Source organism: Agelaius tricolor, unplaced genomic scaffold, assembly GCF_023055355.1.
Source record: "Agelaius tricolor isolate 1412-34295 unplaced genomic scaffold, bAgeTri1.0.p SCAF_35, whole genome shotgun sequence".
In the NCBI taxonomy this organism is placed as follows: domain Eukaryota; kingdom Metazoa; phylum Chordata; class Aves; order Passeriformes; family Icteridae; genus Agelaius; species Agelaius tricolor.
Genome location: NW_027269295.1, coordinates 4,415,437 through 4,432,181, shown reverse-complemented (window position 1 = coordinate 4,432,181; position 16,745 = coordinate 4,415,437). Strand labels below are relative to the sequence as shown.

Genomic DNA, 16,745 nt, shown 5'->3' with positions numbered 1-16,745 from the left:
AATTGTATCACTGTTTTTATAACCATTTTATTACTATTAAACTTTTAAAAATTTAAAAACAAGTGATTGGCGTTTTTCACAGGGATGCTCAGGTGTGTCCACAGAAGCTGCAGAGGTTCTCCAGGTGGAGGTAATCTCATTATCCCTCAGTCCTGTACTTGCCTGGCTTTGCCATCTGCTGTATTTCAGCCCTTAAAGCATAAATTCTGGGTGCACTAAATAACCACAAGCCACAGGGCTGCTGAAAGATCAGCTTGGTCAAAGCAATGCCATTTATTTTGCTTACAAAAACCCCTTCCAGGAGGCCAACACACCCCAGGTGTGCTGGCAGCAGCTGGGCCCCTCTCAGCACCGTGGGGACAGGCACTTCAGCCAGCAGCAAGGACACATGGCATCCATCCCCGGACTTGGAGAGCTTCCACCTCTCCTCCAACAGGACAAACACAGCTGGGAGCCAAGCATGACCAAGTCCAGCTGTGCAAGTCCTTGGCACATCCGGTCCATGCCAAAAAATTCACATTTTGTGCAGCCAGGGGAGCCCTGGGGCAAGAGGCAGCAGGTACAGGAGGTCTGCTGCACCATGGAGAGCAGCCTTGGAGTTGATGGCAGTGCTCCTCTGGAAGTGTCAGAGCAAGGCCACATGGGGTAGCAAAAGTGAAACTCATTCTCTCTCAAATTGGTCACCTGGACGTGTCCAGTCCATCCTTTTTATCTCCAGGGAGCAGAGTGAGTGCAGCCCCCTCCTGCCAAGAAATTAAGTCAGCCTGGAGCAGAATCTGTGTTTCCACCTCCATCCATTCCAGCTCCTCAGGGAGTTTGTTTAGACAATACCCAGCTCCTAAATGAGCATAGCTAATGGAGAGGATCCACCCAGAAGAGAAGTGGCCCCAACCTGAGGAATATCTCCTTGCAAAGAGAGAAATTACACACAGGACCATATCCATCCTGGGTTCTGCTCTGATAACACCCATGCCTACAACAACCAGCAAGAGCCCTGCAGCACAGCCAGGTGGGACTTGGTTTGCAGGCTGCATTTTCCTGTTGGTCTTTGGGCCTGCAGCATTCACACATTTGTTGAAGTGTTGTGAAATAACAGAGGTGCTGAAGGAGGGAAATGTCTTTGAGGGGATGAAATGTGCCTGGCAGTGCAGAGATGACCTTGGCTCTGGTGATCCTCTTCTGTTCCCACTGAGGTGTTGTTGAGATTTCCCAGGCAATGGCCCTTGCTGCAGTCAGCTTCTCAGGTAAAGTTTAATTATATTCTCATCGTGAAGCCTTTTCCACAGCTGCTTCTCCAGGTTGAAGTCATGGTTAATGTAGAAAATCAGCTTTTTCCAGTCCTTGTCATAGTAGTGATCTGAGTACTTCTCATGCCCCTCTGTGATGTAGCCATAGGCACTGACCTGGGAAAGATGCAGGGCTCACTGGGGAGGGCTACCAGGGATGGAGGGAGCAGGGGAAATACAGGACAGAGATGCCAGCTGGGGCTTCTCTGGTGACCCTGTGTGGGGTCCAGAGGGACCAGGCTGTGAGCACTGGCTCCAGAGATCTGCTGTGCCCTCACTGCCTCCCTAGGAGATGATGTGCCCCAGGTCACAGCAGGCTTCACCACCTCTGTGGGGGCTATTTTGGGGCTGTTTCTCATCTTCAGTCTGCTCCTCCACAGCTGACATGAGCCCATATACACTCCAGGCACACAGCAGCCACCCCTGCTCTCCTGTGTCCCCTGTTCCCACTTCCAGACAGTTCTGGGTGCAAGAATCACTGTGCCCTTACCTGGTCACAGAGATGGAGGGCAGTCAGCAGCACAAAGGCCCCTGTTGTGGGTCTGTACAGCCTCCAGTAGGGCTTTTCCAAATTTTTAGACTTTAAAAACCTGCAGCAGGAGAGAGGAAAGCACTGAGGAGTTGCTGGCTGTGGTGTTTCAAGCAGGGCACATCTTGTGGCTCATGTGGCATCTCCCCTCCTTGCAGCAGCCGGGGGCCACATGAGGCATTTCAGAGAAGCCACAAATGTGCCCAGACCTCTCCACCACCTGCACTGCAACCTAAGCCCAGCTCTCCCCAGCTTTGTGGAAGTGGAAGGTCTTGAGGCAGTGGGGGTAAAGAGGGGATGGATTAAAGGATCTCAGAGGTAAAGCCCACTACTCTTAAATCTGCCCTTTGCTTTGCAGTGCAGAGGTGGCTTTGGGGCTCCCTGGTATATCCTGCTCCCCACCCACATCTAGGAGTGAAAGGAGCCATAGGGAAGATGCAGAGGAGTCACAAAACCTGCCAGGAGCTGCACTGTGTCATGCCAGGAGTTGTTAGGAAAGCAGGAGTAAACACTGGCAAAAAATAGCATGGAGTTCTCTTGGTGTTGGAAAGGCCCCAAGTTAGAGGGGGCCCCAAGGCAGAGCAGGCAGGGAGTGCTGGCCCTCTGGCTCCAGGGAAGGCAGCAGGTCCCAAGGACACTGAAGGGTACAGGCAGCCATGGCAGGGCCTACAGGAGCCCCTGTGCTCCAGGGAAGGCAGCAGGTCCCAAGGACACTGAAGGGCAAAGGCAGCCATGGCAGGGCCTACAGGAGCCCCTGTGCTCCAGGGAAGGCAGCAGGTCCCAAGGACACTGAAGGGTACAGGCAGCCAAAGCAGGGCCCTACAGGAGCTCCTGTGCCTCCATCTCAGCCATGTGTGGCCCAGGATGGGCAGATCTCATGGTGACAGTGGCCAGCAGGCTGTGGAAAGGGGTGGAGAGGCACAGAAGAGCAGCAGCCAGGCCAGGCAAAGGGGATGCTGAAGAAGAGCCTGTCATGCTTGAGGGCACAACCAACCTCCTGAGTCTAGAAGGAATCTCTGGAGAGAAAATCTGTCACAGAGCCTTCCTCCAAGGTGCCAAGCAATGGGGAACATGAAAGGCTGGTCCTGAACTAGAGATCAACTCTTCTGGCACTTCAGCAACATTATTCCTACCTAAAGCTGCAATTGGCCCTGGGTCTCTTTTGGATGCAGAAAACCAAACAGTTTCATGGCTGTTGCTTCTCCAGCTCACAGGTTCTGGATGTTCACCCACCACAAGCCTCCCACTGCAGCACCACAGAGAGTTTCAGCTTGAGGGACTGGCATTTCATGAAAGGAGGAGTAAAGAAAGTTCTGGGAAGGGGTATGGATAGGAGGGGTGTAGAACTTGGCAGGGAACAGCTAGGTAACAAACAAAAACCCAACACTTAACTAAACTAAATAATGATAAAGGAACAAGTCTAGTTTTAAAAACAGAAAATACAAAATGGGCAACCTGTGCTACTCTAAAGGCAGGGAAAAGGACAGCATAAGGAAATTACAAAATTACAAATTAAATAGCAAGCATATTAATAAAACTAAAAAGCACACTACAACATCAGCAGAGCTCAGGCTGCTGGTGTGGCTGAGCTGAGGTTACAGGGAGGGAGCTGGGAGGAGAGGCCAGAGACAGAGAGAGATGGTGCTGACCAGGAAAAATGAGCCTGTTAGAGCACACAACCTGCAGCTCACCTGTTTTTCATGTATCTGAGGAAATCAGGGTGAGTCACCAGGTATTTGTCCATTGTGAAATCTTCATCGAATTTCTGCCGGGGCTTCTGCCTAAGGACAGGAATGGGGAGACTCAAAACAAGCTCCTAGACCTCATCACAGCTGGAAAGGATCAGCCCTGATGCACTTGGTGGTAAGAGAAGAACCACAAGCACTGTGAAGATATTCTGTAGCATTTCCCACATTATGACAAAGCCTCCCTACCTGTGTGCATTGCAGAGGAAGAGATCAGGGAGGAAAGGCAACAAAAGGAGACAGGAATATCAAAAGTAAGTGTTTGTATAGGCAAAAATTAGTGAAACCAGGCCTTCATCCATGAGCAGGCCACACCAGACCAGCCAGAAGCAAGTGTTCATCCCCAAAAGTCACAAAACTTTCTCTAAGCTCTGGCCACACATCATTGAAATCAGCTGATGTTGGGGAAGATGAAACAGGAAAGCCTTACAAATATGATTGCCTGGCAAAAGATTTTGAGAATATAGAAACTATAAGCGAGATTGAAATGAAAGCAAGCTTTGAGATACCTCAGTTACTGAACAACAGGAAAACAATGGTGTGGCCAGCTGAAGGTGATCCCCTTTTGATGGAACAACACCCTCTGCTTGCAGACAGGTCCAAGGGTCAGAGCAGACCCTACAGCTTGGCAGAAGGGCCCAAAGAGGAGTTTTTAGGGTTTAAAATGTAACACAGTATGGTAATGTAATGATTCTTATAGGCTGTATGGAAATGTTATAGGATTTGTATCTTGTACTAGATTGGTTAGTGAGAATTAGAATATTCAGCACAGAAAAAGATTTATGGTATTGTAACGGGAACTTCGCTCTCTTACCCCTTTTACTCTCTTACCCTTTTACGCTCCTACCCTGTTACTCTCTCACCCTCCCATCCTCTCTCCCCCTCTCTTCTCTCAGTCCTGCTCTGAGCTGTGGCTGGCAGCTCCCAGCAGGGCCCTGCACCCAGGCCCTTTGCAATAAACCCCAAGTTCCAGTCCTGGCTTCAGAGATCTCTCATCTCCATCAGTCCTACCCCCCGATGCTCCTGCAAGCTACCTCTGCAAAGGAGGTGTATTGACTGCAGCAGGGCTCAGAGCTGTGCAGGAAATGGGAGATTCCTGCCTGCAAGTCTGCCAGGGGAGGGAGGCTTTACCCTGGCCTGGTCCTCCACAGGGCTGAGCACTGGAAGAGGAAAAGAGCCCAACAGAGAGCTCATCACTGCAGGGCAGAGGGGGCTGGAGTTGGCTTTACCCGCTGAGGTTCAGGAATCCTTTCCTGATGTCCTTGTTGAACAGCAGAGCCTCCAGCCACTCATAGTCCCTTGCTCCCTCCATGAAGTGAATGTATCTGACATGCTAAGAAAATAAATTAGCATTAGTGAGCAGCACTTCCAAAACAATGCAAGCAAACATCTTGGCTCACTGAGTTTCTTGGGCACACATCTTCAGTCTGTAGCTCTCAACCAGCAGTAGCAGAATGGAGAAAACATCTGATGTGCAGCTCCTTCTACATGCCACAAGGCTGTGGATGTGACAGAGACAGCCAGATAAACTTTCCCAGGAATTGTTCTGGGGAGTTTTGTTTTAATTTTTTCTCTCAGCCTTCTCAATCTTGCAGCTGGTGTTTTGAACAGTTGTTTTCTCATAAGATGTTTACCAAAGGGTGTCTGCTTAATTAGCCAATGGTGTGAAGGGGTGTTAATTAAGTGACCAATCAAGTCCACCTGTATCAGAACGTTGTACACAAAGGAATGGGTTTCTAATAAACTCAAATTAGCCTGCTGAAGAGAATTCATGTGTTGCCTTCACTCCCGTTCCTGACTCAAAGCTGACACAAGGCTGGGGAGGCATTGACATGACTTGGCCCTGCAAACACTCACTCTGAGCAAAGGCAGAGCAGGTTCCCTCCCTGAGGGTAATGCTGAAGGGCTGCCTCAGCCCCTCTGCTCCTCGTGGCAGGAGCAGAACTGAAGCACACAGACAAACAGCATCCTGTGAAAGCTGTGCATGCACACAGCAGGGACCTCACTCACTTTATCCCGTGGGATGTTGCTGAACCCTCTGTGTCCCAAGATCTGAAGAGAGGAAACCAGGGAGTAGGCTGTGAATCCATAAAAGGAAGTTTTTGTTCCCACATCTTTTTCATAACCCTTGATTAAAGCTCCGCTGAGCCTGGCAAAGGAAATCAAAGAGAGGAGCAGAGTTAGGTGACCACTGAAACCCCTCCCATGCACATTCCTGACAGGAAAAGACAGTGTTAGCCTGGAGGAAGGGTGGACTAGATCCATTCTGATTGACACCCTGATCTGCAGGAGAGCCCCAGCTGTGGACATGGCTCTTTATGGCTCATTTGTGACCACAGGCTTTGGAGTGTTGAGTAACTTTCCAATTATTTTTGGACTTTTTATCTCCTGCCATCCATTATTTTGGCACTTGGGAATGAGTGGAATACAGGAAGAGATGAAGTGATCCAGCCACAGTCAGGGGCTAGCCACAGTGAGCTAGCTGTGCATCTTCTGAGAAGGAAGGCAGCCTTACCTGAAGACATAGTCATGGGAGTCAATCTCCTGGCCCATCCCAGAGTTATTCAGAATTCCTCCATTCCCCACGACAGCACAGCTGATGCACGTGGGCATGCTGCTGTCATGGTTGGCCAGGAGCAGCTGCTGGTGGGGCTTTGGGGGCAGCAGGGATATGACCTCCTTTACCACTGTGAAGCAAACACAGTGGTGAGTTATCAAGAGCCTTTGGGATGGACACAGTGAAACCACCAGAGTTTCCACCATGAGATCCTCCTAGACTGATGCCTTTGATGGGGAGATGCTGCAAACCTCCAGCTACTCAGCATAAGGTTTCTGTTGGGAGTCTGAAAGTCCCATCCTGACAAGCCCTGAGGGACTCACGTGAATAATTCAGGTCCATGAAGCCAAAGGGGGGTATAAAATGCTCCAGGCGGTTCCATTCACTGTCACTGAAGTATCTCCTGTCCATGAAGAGTGTGATGTTGGGCAGGAAAAGATCCCTCAGCCAGGCAGACTTGGCAGCTCTGGCCCTCACTGATTCAGAGCAGGTCTTGGAAAACAAAAAAGGAAACAGTAATGACCGATGATGAGCAGAGGTGACAAACCTGACTGAGTGCCAGTGCTTGTGTGCCTGTCTGTGGCAGGACCAAAGGGAAACACAGAAACTCCAGTGGCACCATTTCCCTCATGATCCCCATCAGCAGGAACATGAAGCACAATTTTAGCACTACATCCATAACCAGCTGGTGAAAAGTCACCTACAAGGGAGCCAGGATGACTCCAAGTCTCTGAGGGTAAGTCTCTTACTGTTTTAAATATTTTAAATGTTTCACTGTTTTAAATGTTTTACTGTTTAAAATGTTTTACTGGCTTTGGGCCTCATTAGCTGATGCAAATTAACATTTGTAATAGGTCTAACCTAAATGCATCAAATAAGGCTGTAAGCACTAAGAATATGCTGCAATAATAGATGCATGCTAAAATGAGCAGTCCCTGTTGGCAATGCACCCCACAAGGTCCTCAGAATCCACCCAAGGAAACACTGATGAATGAATGAAATCAGATCAACATTGCCACTCCTATTAAGGGTAAGAAAAAATGGACAACAACTTGTTCAATGTCATAAATGAATCAGTGAAATGTGCAGCTGAGAAGGGAATCCAAGCCAGCTTATCCTACAAGGGAGGTCTCACTGCAGCTGGCAGGAGTGAGGCTGTGTGTGCAGATGGAAAGCAAACAGCTCCACTACACTGAATTTTCTGCTGAGTCAATTTGGGCTCTACTTTCTTAGACACCTTCCCCAAACACCTACTGAAAGACAAAAGAGAGACCAAATGGACCCTCATGGGCAGCTCAAATCCCCTGCATTGCCAAAGCCTTGCTGAGTGCTCCATGGCTGGGCTGGGCTCTCTGCAGAGGATGAGGATGACAGCCCTGCCACAGCCTGAGGAGACAGCCCTCATCCTGCCTGTCACCACAGGAACACTCTGAGGACAACGTTGTCAGGGGTTTCATGGTGGCATCATTTCACTCACAGCATATTTCATGTCCAGAAACAGGGACATTCCCATCCTGCTCAAGCAGGTACTGTCCAAGGCTTAGTACTTCTTGTTCCTCCAGAGCCAGACTGGATCAGTACCAGAGGAACAAGGGAAAACTCTGATCATGCAGGAAATTAAGGAGGGGAGAGTGTTCCTAATGACTCCCTTTCTCTGCAGAATTACAGATCAGGTTTGGGATCAGGGAGTGAGACACAACATGTGAGAAGGTGACCCACCTGTTCCAAGCCTTCCAGAAACAGGGGTGCCAGGGAAAACTGCTCTGGGTAAGCTTTACAAAGACATAGTAGCATAGGATGGGGGACAGAGACAGCTTGAGACACCACAACCTGTCCCAGCTGCTTGCTGAGAACTTTGCTGGAGTTTACTACTTTCCTAAAGGTCCTGTTCCTGGACATTAGTAATTAAGAGATGCTCAAATTTAATTAACCTGAGTCTTCATGTGAATGCAGATGTTGTATATAGAGGTCTTCCTGTCCCACCAGCATCTGCATATACCAGTGAGTGACCTACCAGCTCTGAAATCATCCCCAGCTGTCACAGACATCTTTTATCCTTTCTTTAGGATTTTTTCTCCTGAGAAGCTGAGAGGCCTCAGGAACAAATTGTGAACATTGGTTATCTGCTGCTGTGGAATGCAACAGGTGCATCTGGGATTGGCCCATGTGGTTGTTTCTCATTAATGGCCAATCACAGCCCAGCTGGCTCAGACTCTCTGACCGAGCCACAAGCCTTTGTTATCATTCCTTCTTATTCTATTCTTAGCTAGTCTTGTGATGAAATCCTTTCTTCTATTCTTTTAGTGTGGTTTTAATATAATATATATAATAATAAATCAAGCCTTCTGAAACATGGAGTCAGATCCTCATCTCTTCCCTCATCCTCAGACCCCTGTGAACACTGTCACCCCCAGCTGCAAAGGGCTCACCCACCCAGGGGCCAGCAGACAAGGAGGTCAGTGGGGAGGCACCATTCTTGGTGCCCATCTGCACCATCCCACCTACCGAGGCTGGGGATGAGCTATCCAGCAGGTACTCGTCCTCAAAATCCCACTGTGGCTCAGATGTGAAGTTAGCAGAGCTCAGTTTCCTCTTCTGTGTCACAGCAGCAGCCTGAGGAGTAGGTCTGGCAGTTTTCATTGATGCAGGAGGAGCTTTGGGGTTTGCTTGCTCTGGGGATGTGTTGTTCTCATGTGCTCCCTTCACCCCAGGGGATGGTTTCACTGTTGCTTTCTCCTTGCCTCCCTTCTCCCAGGGAAGTGGTTTCACTGTTGTCTTTTCCTTGGCTTCTTCCACCCATGGAGTTGGCCTCACTGTTGTTTTCCCCTTGTTTTCCTGCACCACAGGGGTTGTTTTCACTGTTGTCTCCTTGATTCCCTCCAACTGGTGTGGTGGTTTCACAGCCATGTTCCCCTTTTCTTCCTTAACACTCATAACTGGTTTCATTCTTTCCTTCTGCTCCTCCTTTCCTTTCCATCTTGGTGTCTTCTCCACCACATCATTGCGTCTTGTGATGTGTCCTCCCAAAGTCACCTTTAAAATGCTCCTGGAGTTCCCATTATCAGAACAGTTTAAACCCTGTTGCTCTTGGGGGTCCACTTGTTGTGTCTCTGGGGCATGCTGGAAAATGTTCAATTTCCTGAATGCAATCAAAGGAAAAGCAGATACATCATACACACTTAACACTGAACACCCTTCAGCTCATTTCTAGTGCTCTTGACTCTGAGCCTCTCTCTGTGCTTTAGAGCAATTTCATTTTAAGCTTTGCCAAAATGTTATTCAACTTCCTGCACCATTCTAGCCTGAATATTGCTTATCTCCCCACTAGGCAAATCCCAGAGGCACACATTCTCTCCTCAGCTCTTGGCACATGAAACATTCGCTCTGGCAGTAGCAGCCAACCAGTACAGCCCAGCTCTGCCACGCACCGGGCACTGGGCAGGTCCCCTGGCACTGTCCCCGTGGCACTGCGGGGTTGGTTTGGAGATCCTGGGCTCAGGACATGGCCCCACCATGGAGGCAGCCATCTGCCTGTCCCCTCTGCCAGCAGAGCCCTGTGCCTCAGCAGCAGAGCATGAAGATCTTCCAGAATTCAGGAAGGAAAGTCTGAGAAGAAGTGAAATATTATAAATTCAGGCAACCCCGATGAGGGGAGAGATGATGCATCTGACTCCATTGATATCAGAAGGATAATGTATTACTTTATTATATTATATTAAAGAATACTAAACTATACTAAAGAATACAGAAAAGATACTTACTGAATGCTAAAAAGATAATAATGAAAACTGGTGACTCTCTCCAGAGTCCTGACACAGCTTGGCCCTGATTGGCCAAAGAGTGAAAACAACTCACAGCAGAATCCAATGGAACAATCGCCTGTGGGTAAACAATCTCCAAACACATTCCACATGAGCACAACACAGGAGAAGCAAATGAGATCAGAATTGTTTTCCTTTTCTCTGAGGCTGCTTGCTGCCTTTCAGCTTCCCAGGAGAAAAACCCTGGGCGAAGGAATCACGTTCACAGAATGTGAATGCCACAGTGAAACTCCCTTCTTTACCCTACATCACCTCTTGAGCTTTTGGGGCCACAGGACACTTCTTTCTCTCCTCCTCTGCCTTGGTCAGGTAGTGCAAGGGCATCACACAGCACTCACCAGGCACATGTATCTGAAGGCAGACACTGTGAAGCTATTAAAATGCAAAATCTCTACATTTTTAGCACTTGCCTCTAATATTGCAGCTGCCCTGTTGCCTGATTCAGAGGCACAGGCAGGTACAAGGTTGTCACAGGAGGACATATCTGCTGACAGCAGAAGAGCCACCTGCAACAAGACTGTGCTGAAACCCAGAAAAAAAAATCAAGGCAGAAGTGGTGAAGTTTTGTCCTAAACATTCCCCCTTCTCTGTGCACGTCTGGAGGGCAGAACAGGAAAAGGGAGGGTGAACAATTTCCACAGCTGAGCTTTTGTGTGCAGCAAAGCTGTTCAGGATAAGCCATGGCTGTGGCAGTCTGATCCCACCCTCATGTTCAGCCTTTGCATGACACCCTCGTTTGGGAAGGCTGTGGATTGCTTCCGAAGTGAAAAATGGGAGAGAAAGCACTTCTGCAGATAACAGGCTGCAGATAGCAGCTCAGTTGCTGCTGAAATTTGATGGGTGTTATACCACTCTGAAAGTGCTCAGGAAATTATCAACTAAGGAGGCTTTAAAAAAATCATTTTGTATCAGATAAATGGGTGAACATTTACAAGGCTATAAAAGAGAGCTTGTAGTAAATGGCCTATCAGCCCTTCCTCTCCCATAATCATTAGCCAGTTTCAACCCAGTATGCAACGTGTGTTTTCTGTCACGGGCTGTCATGTATAAACTTACTGTCACTGTTTACTGCCCAATAGGAGGAAAGATTTTATATGGACACTCTAAATAAAGAGATAATAAAGAATAAAAAGATTTTATATGGACACTCTAAATAAAGAGCTTGTAGCAAATGGCCTATCAGCCCTGCCTCTCCCATAATCATTAGCCAGTTTCAACCCAGTATGCAACGTGTGTTTTCTGTCACGGGCTGTCATGTATAAACTTACTGTCACTGTTTACTGCCCAATAGGAGGAAAGATTTTATATGGACACTCTAAATAAAGAGAAATTTGGTAAGATAGCTCAGGCAGATTTTAAATCCCTTGGTGAATTTCTGTTGTATTTTTAAGATGATGTTTAAAACTTTGAAATTAAGTGCAGAGAACAAATGAAAAGGAGTTTCAATATGAGAAACCATCCCCTACTCCAGGCTTTCCCTATGTGCTGTCTTGCAGGGCAGATTCCACCTCGGTCTGTTACACTTCAAATCCTGTGCCAGAGACCAAAATGTAAAAGCAAGGGCTCTTCACATCCCCAACTTGCTCCCTGCAGTCAGGCCCACATGGCCAGGCACTGGTGCTTACACAGGACCCTGCTCTCCTGACCAGCATTTTAAATCCAGACAAATTGTCAAAGCAGCACGGTGAATTTCAGGCTCTAGAGTCCAGCTGGCAAACAACTGCAGAAGCTCAATGACATTTACTGTCATTTTCCTCCCCTTTTACAAAGCCCAAGGACAAATAGAGGATAAAGCCATGAAAATGCTGCTTTGTGTATTCTGCGTGACATGCAAGGTACAGAAATAGAACTGCCACACAGACAACCACACACAGTTCATATCTTGTTGTGTTTTACTTAAGTTGTATAAATACAGGCATTTCCATTCTCTGAAACTACAGGAGAAGGAAATGGCTTCAAGCAGCTAAATATGGAGAGCCACTTCTTGTTCCAGCTCTGCCACTGATGGGCTCTGGGATCAAGGAGAACTCACTTCTCTATGCCTCCTCCTTCCCTCCTTTCCCTCCCACCTCCTTTGTGCAGGTTCCAACCTCTCCAAATTTGACAGCTGTCCTCAAAGCATGGTGTCAAGCTGCTAGAGCTGAGCTGAACTCAAGTCACCTCCAGAAGAGCTGCAGATGTTCCCAGCCTCACTCCTCCTGCCTGCCCCATAGCACCAGCCCAGACATTCAGCTGAGAACCAGCCCAAACCAGCCAAGCCATTTGAGCTTACGGGAGAGCTGGGACCAGCTGGGGGTGGTGGGGAGATTGGGGAGTGGTGCTTGCTGTACGCAGCACCAACACATCCACGAGCCATACCTGTACTGGGAAAGGCTCAGGTGTCTGCAAGGGCTCATGCAAGGAGCAGTGCTCCCTGCCAGTGATGCTGGAGACATTTCACTGCAGTTCCCTCCACACTCATCCCTGTAGGATTTACTTGACCATTTACATAAAATAGATATCAAGATATCATGTCTAGATGACATTGGTGTGCCAGTATGGAGAATATTTTATATTAGGAATCAGCTGCTGAATTTGCCATAAATTCAAAGCCATCCCACTAAATTCACTGTCCACCAATGCAATCTAGATTAGGGCTGAATAAAGTCCTTCTGGAAGCCAACAGGAAAGGCAAATACTATGTAGTGCCAAAGTATGAAAAAACGTGGCATTAGTGAAGCAAAAGCTGCTTTAGACAGCTACAAAAGGAAGCCCTGGAAAATAGTGAGCCAAGAGAGGCAGGGTTTTGACTGTGGATCTTCCAACATCATGCTCTGCTAAAGTAACGTGGTCACCTAACTCAGATCAGAAGTGCAAGTTTCAGGGTAAAAAAGACAGAGAGACAGAAACAGAAAGTGAGCACAAGCACCCACACCAGGCAGCGCACGCCACGAAGGAACAGGTCCCTTACCTGAACATCTTTGTCTTTGCCAAGTCAAACAAGGAGCTGGAATTGCCAAGGAACAGGCAGAACTGTATTACAACAATGAGGCAAACCAGGGCTTTGGCAATTTTGGGGAGCCTTATCCTGGAGCAGCGCATGGTGAGGAACCCGCGAGTGGCAGAGTGCTCGCCAGGCACTGCCTCACCAAGGGTGTGGAAGGACTGGGCTGGTTTTCTCTCTGGATTTCCTCACATAATGTGCACACCCTGTCTCCCAGCATTCTCAGATACTGCACACAGTTCCAGTTTCTCAGGAAGGCATCAGTTTTGTACTGTTCCTGTTTATCACCAGAAGCTTAATGACAAAGAGCAGGGAACGGAAAGCGTTTTACTGCGAACAGTGGAAGTTTCCTGTGTTTTTCTTAATGACATTGTTCTGCCCTAAAAGGGAAACCTTATATCTCTAACCTGGAAAAGGCATCACTGGGAATGCATGCAAAGTGTGGAAGTGACCATAGTTACAATCCAGGAAGCTTTCAGAGCACCACCTGCCCAAGGTTTTAGACATGGCCATAAACAAATATTCTTCATGCAGTAATTGCTTGCAGCCCCAATCCAGAAGCAATCCCTGCCCCACAAATGCTGATGGCTAGATACACATCCATTTTACCTTGTGGTTGGGAAGCAACCCAGCAAATCAAAGTAAGACTTGGTGCAAATCCACCGCAGAAAAAGAGTTTGTGCTATGAAAATCGCCAGTCAGTGTGAAATCAATCTTTGGCAGTCCAGGGTACATCACCCCACCAGCAGAGGAAAAGATTTGCAAAGATGGACACCAAGACCAGAGAAATGTTTACTTCTACCAGGGATGTAGTTTTACAGCAAAGGGCTATTTTAACTTTTTAAGTTGTAAACATTAACCCTGAAATTTCAAGGGGACATAGCCATATTGCTTCTTATGCATAGACTGCTTTTGCACAGCTCTTATAAAAAAAATGAAGCTCAGATATAAAAGTAGCTTTTGCTGACAGTATCTCAAATCTCAGAAGCACTCACACTGTTACTGAATACCCAGAGAACTGAAGGTGCCTGTTTTATATCACAGCAAAGCCAGTCAACAGGTTTCACAACTACAAGACTTTTTTTGTTAACAGGGGTCCCAAAGGGAAATTCTGGAGGCAGGATACATTTTCCTTCAATCTCCTCCATGTAACATTACTGCAAAAGCAAGAGCCACAAGGGATAGAAAAATTCCTACAAGCAGAAAAATACAGATTTCTTTGCTTTTAAGGATCTGTGCTGGTGATTGTGCAGAACTTGTCTGTAGCACTGTCTGTTCAGGAGGGATTGTGCTTGTGCTTAAGGGAATATCCAAATCTCTGGCAAGCACATTAGCCAAAAGCAGCCTTGGTAGATGCAAAACAGGGCTTTTCAGCTTCTTGGTGTAAGAAAAGAAAACCTAACCCCCCCTTGTCAGAGTACAGACTTTCACTTCCTTGGAGCATCATTTCCTCACCATCCACCCCCACTGCTGACATCAGCCTGTCAGAACTGAGGCACCAGGCTGGTTTGCTCAAACATGAGGTCAGATTGGGAAATGGGGATGTGCTGGAACTCTCCAGGGATGACCTGGTGAAAACTGAGGTCAAGAGCAGAGCTGGTCTCTTAAATAGCTCTGTAAGAAGTGAGATTCTTGGGACACACAGGGCTCCCAGCCCAGGGGAAGGAAGGTACAAAGCAAAGACTGCACAATGCACAGGGCCTGGCCTCTCAAGGGCCACAGCATCCTTTTCCAAATGTGTGTTTCTCTGCAGTCCTACCTGCAATCCCACCTGCAATCTCAGGAGATGCTGCTTCATTTATGGTGTGGAGACTCCAAGCCCAGCACTGCTGGGATGTCCAGTCTCAGCATCAATGCCCCCACATCAATGCCCCCAGCAGAAGTTCTTCCATTCTTCAGTACTGTAAAAACAAGATGACTTTTTATTTTTAAACAAACTGCACCTGGGATCATTGAGTGAAGATGGTTTTCTGTCAGCCCTTTTGATCTCCAATAGCCATTCAATTCCACGTGCACTTCACTAATCCTTAATTACATCCTGGACATATAAAAGGCAGATTTGTCTGGAGTGTTGTTTGGGGTTTTTTTTTTTTTTTTTTTTTTGGTTTTTATTGGGGTTTTTTTTTAATTCATAAACAAACTTGATTGTCATTAAATCCTACACTGTGTGTGTTGAGGGTGTCAGCTGGCAAGCTGGCATTTGAACTGTGCCATAAACTTTTCTGTGTGCACGTTCTTCACTGGGCTGTGCACCAAATCTTATTTACTTGCCTGTGCCTTGTGTGCTTTCCACTCTCCCATGTCTCTGGTCCACAGAACAGAACATCACAAGATGTGCTCAAGAACAGAACTGCTCTACAGATCAATGAATCTTAGCTGCAGGATAAACTTGTCTTTCAGTGATGTCTACAACCTACCAAAACCAATGTTTGATTGGAAGCCAGTGGAATAAAGCTGCTAAAGAAGCTGGGGGTGCTTGGATATGTTCACATATTATTTGATGATGTAAGAACTGAGTTATAATAGGGGGAGAAAAAGAATGACATTGTCTGCAGCATGCAGCTGCTCAGTGGTCAGGCCTTGGGGCTAGCAAAGGCTTGGCAACCTTAGGTTCTTGTTTTTCCTCCCCTATTCAGCAGTCATCTTCAGAAGCAAATGCTTTCAGGCTGGGAATCTGGAGGGGAAGAAATTACAAGAGCAAACTCTCCACAGCTGTTTGTCTTGCTTTTACCAATTGAAACTGATAGCCCAGAAACTCCCAAGCTTGCCATAATTCCACACTCACTGGCCATTTTCCAACCAGTTTCTTCCCTTCTGCACCAAACCTTCTCTCAAAAACTAAACAAGCAGCCAGAGACAACAGCATTTGTTGAAGCAAAGCCCCCACATCTCATACAGTGGCACTTTCAAGAAGTGAGTGCCCAGAGTTCTGTCACAGAGCAAAGCCCCAGTAAAATGTGCCAGGAGTGAGGGAACAGCTTTGTGAGCCAACTGGTCTGTTCTCTCCATGGGGTGAAATGCTCCAGGAGGGAAAAACACAGTGGTTTTGATGGTGGAATGAGCAAGTGGCTGCTCAGTGCCCACATGGATTGCAAACCCCATCAGCTTTTCATTAGTGCTGATTTGTGTGCTTGGTGTCCAGCCCAGCCAGCTCAGGCCCCTATAAAGAAACTGCCTTGGATGTGTGTAGGGCCAGCAGATGACATGGGTCCAGCCTAGATTATTTTCCCCTCTCCCACTTGGTAATGGGACCAGGGGCAGGTTCCTCCAGCAGTGCCACACCCCATGGAATGTCCTTGCCTGGAGCAATCACTGGGAGGTGGGGGGAAAGTGCTCTGAATCTGGCCCTGTTACAGGCTCTGGATGCTGGAACCTGTTTTAGTTCTTTCTGTAAGCATAGTGAGGACTTGGCTTTTGAGCTGTTCCCTATGGCCACAGCTCTGGGTGATAATTAACCTCCCTGAACAGAGAGGAGCAGACCAAGTCTGCCATCACACAGCCTTTTCTGCTCTTTGAGCTCCTCACATTCACCCCATCCCACTGAAATGCTCTGCTCCCAGCACTCCTTCCTCAGACACACAATGCTGAGAAGACTGATGAGCCTCTTCATTTGTGAGAATTTAAAAAACCACAGAAAAATACACTCCCAGCAACAATGGCTGGAAACATCATCTGGAGTTACACAGGCTGGAAAGAACCAGGGATCCTTTATCCAAATGCCTCCCTCAGCAGCCTTTTGTCTGTGCCATCCCAGCAGGAAGCCCAGCACATCACCCCAGAGCTGACAGACAGAGAGACAAACTGACACCGCTTCTGGGCTAAGA

At 47.6% G+C, this 16,745-nt stretch overlaps 1 protein-coding gene across 2 annotated transcripts; it reads right to left on the bottom strand.

Moving 5' to 3' along the window:
- Positions 1–249: 249 nt before the first annotated feature.
- On the bottom strand, positions 250–15,452 carry ST6GALNAC1 (ST6 N-acetylgalactosaminide alpha-2,6-sialyltransferase 1). Of its 2 annotated transcripts, none has more exons than XM_071452537.1 (9): positions 14,681–15,452; positions 8,623–9,256; positions 6,441–6,609; positions 6,076–6,247; positions 5,571–5,709; positions 4,790–4,893; positions 3,507–3,596; positions 1,777–1,876; positions 250–1,403 (listed from the first exon to the last, which is right to left on the bottom strand). In XM_071452537.1, exons 2-9 carry the CDS (start codon positions 9,061–9,063, stop codon positions 1,233–1,235), a joined length of 1,386 nt encoding a protein of 461 aa, XP_071308638.1. In that variant the 5' UTR covers positions 9,064–9,256; positions 14,681–15,452; the 3' UTR covers positions 250–1,232. The 2 variants fall into 2 exon arrangements, with proteins under 2 accessions (XP_071308638.1, XP_071308637.1); XM_071452536.1 differs by lacking the exon at positions 14,681–15,452 and adding an exon at positions 12,889–13,148.
- Positions 15,453–16,745: the final 1,293 nt, after the last annotated feature.